The following is a 568-nucleotide window of genomic DNA, read 5'->3' as shown; positions in this document are numbered from 1 at the left end:
ACTTACCAAACAAGATCAACAAGTCCGCCCTGACGTGCAATTTCTGCTTTAACACGATTGGCAAATTCGATGGAGCTTTCTCCTTCCTTTCTTGTCATTGGTGGAAGGTACCAAACATCACATACAATAGCCCACGACGTCATCATCATGTAGATATAGCTTACCATTGAGTCCCGAGAAGAGTTCCAAAAAGCATCACCAAACCTTGGATCATACTGTGAAAGAAAGACACAAGAACTTGAATCCAGTAAAATTATATAATAATTACTAAATTATGCAATTATTATATAAGAAAAACACTTATAAAGTGCTATTCTTTTTTTTAGGGGAGGAGGGGTTAAGTTGTTCTAGCCAACTTGGAAAAAAAAGTATACATGAAAAGTTGTTGTTGTTTTTTTTGATCTGCTCTACATGAAGAAATAAAAATTCATTTGTGGGAACAGTAAGAAATGATATTGTTATTAGCTGGCTTTATAAATTACATATTCACTGGATTGGACTGCTCAATACGGAAGATGGTCTGATGCTTCCTCAAAATAACTTTGGAGTATTTATAGCAGTTTCCATG

At 34.9% G+C, this 568-nt stretch overlaps 1 protein-coding gene across 1 annotated transcript in view; it reads right to left on the bottom strand.

The window, feature by feature from the left end:
* LOC119586933 (glycerol-3-phosphate acyltransferase 3-like) overlaps window positions 1-568 on the bottom strand; it is a gene marked incomplete in the record, with an annotated part of 80,451 nt that overhangs the window by 1,865 nt on the left and 78,018 nt on the right. Inside the window, 1 exon segment of the mRNA XM_037935666.1 lies at window positions 7-215. Within this exon segment, the coding sequence (XP_037791594.1) occupies window positions 7-215 (209 nt within the window).

Source organism: Penaeus monodon, chromosome 22 (genome assembly GCF_015228065.2).
Source record: "Penaeus monodon isolate SGIC_2016 chromosome 22, NSTDA_Pmon_1, whole genome shotgun sequence".
Taxonomy (NCBI): Eukaryota; Metazoa; Arthropoda; class Malacostraca; order Decapoda; family Penaeidae; genus Penaeus; species Penaeus monodon.
Note: the sequence above shows the minus strand (reverse complement) of the source record. Positions and strands in the feature narration are given on the sequence as shown.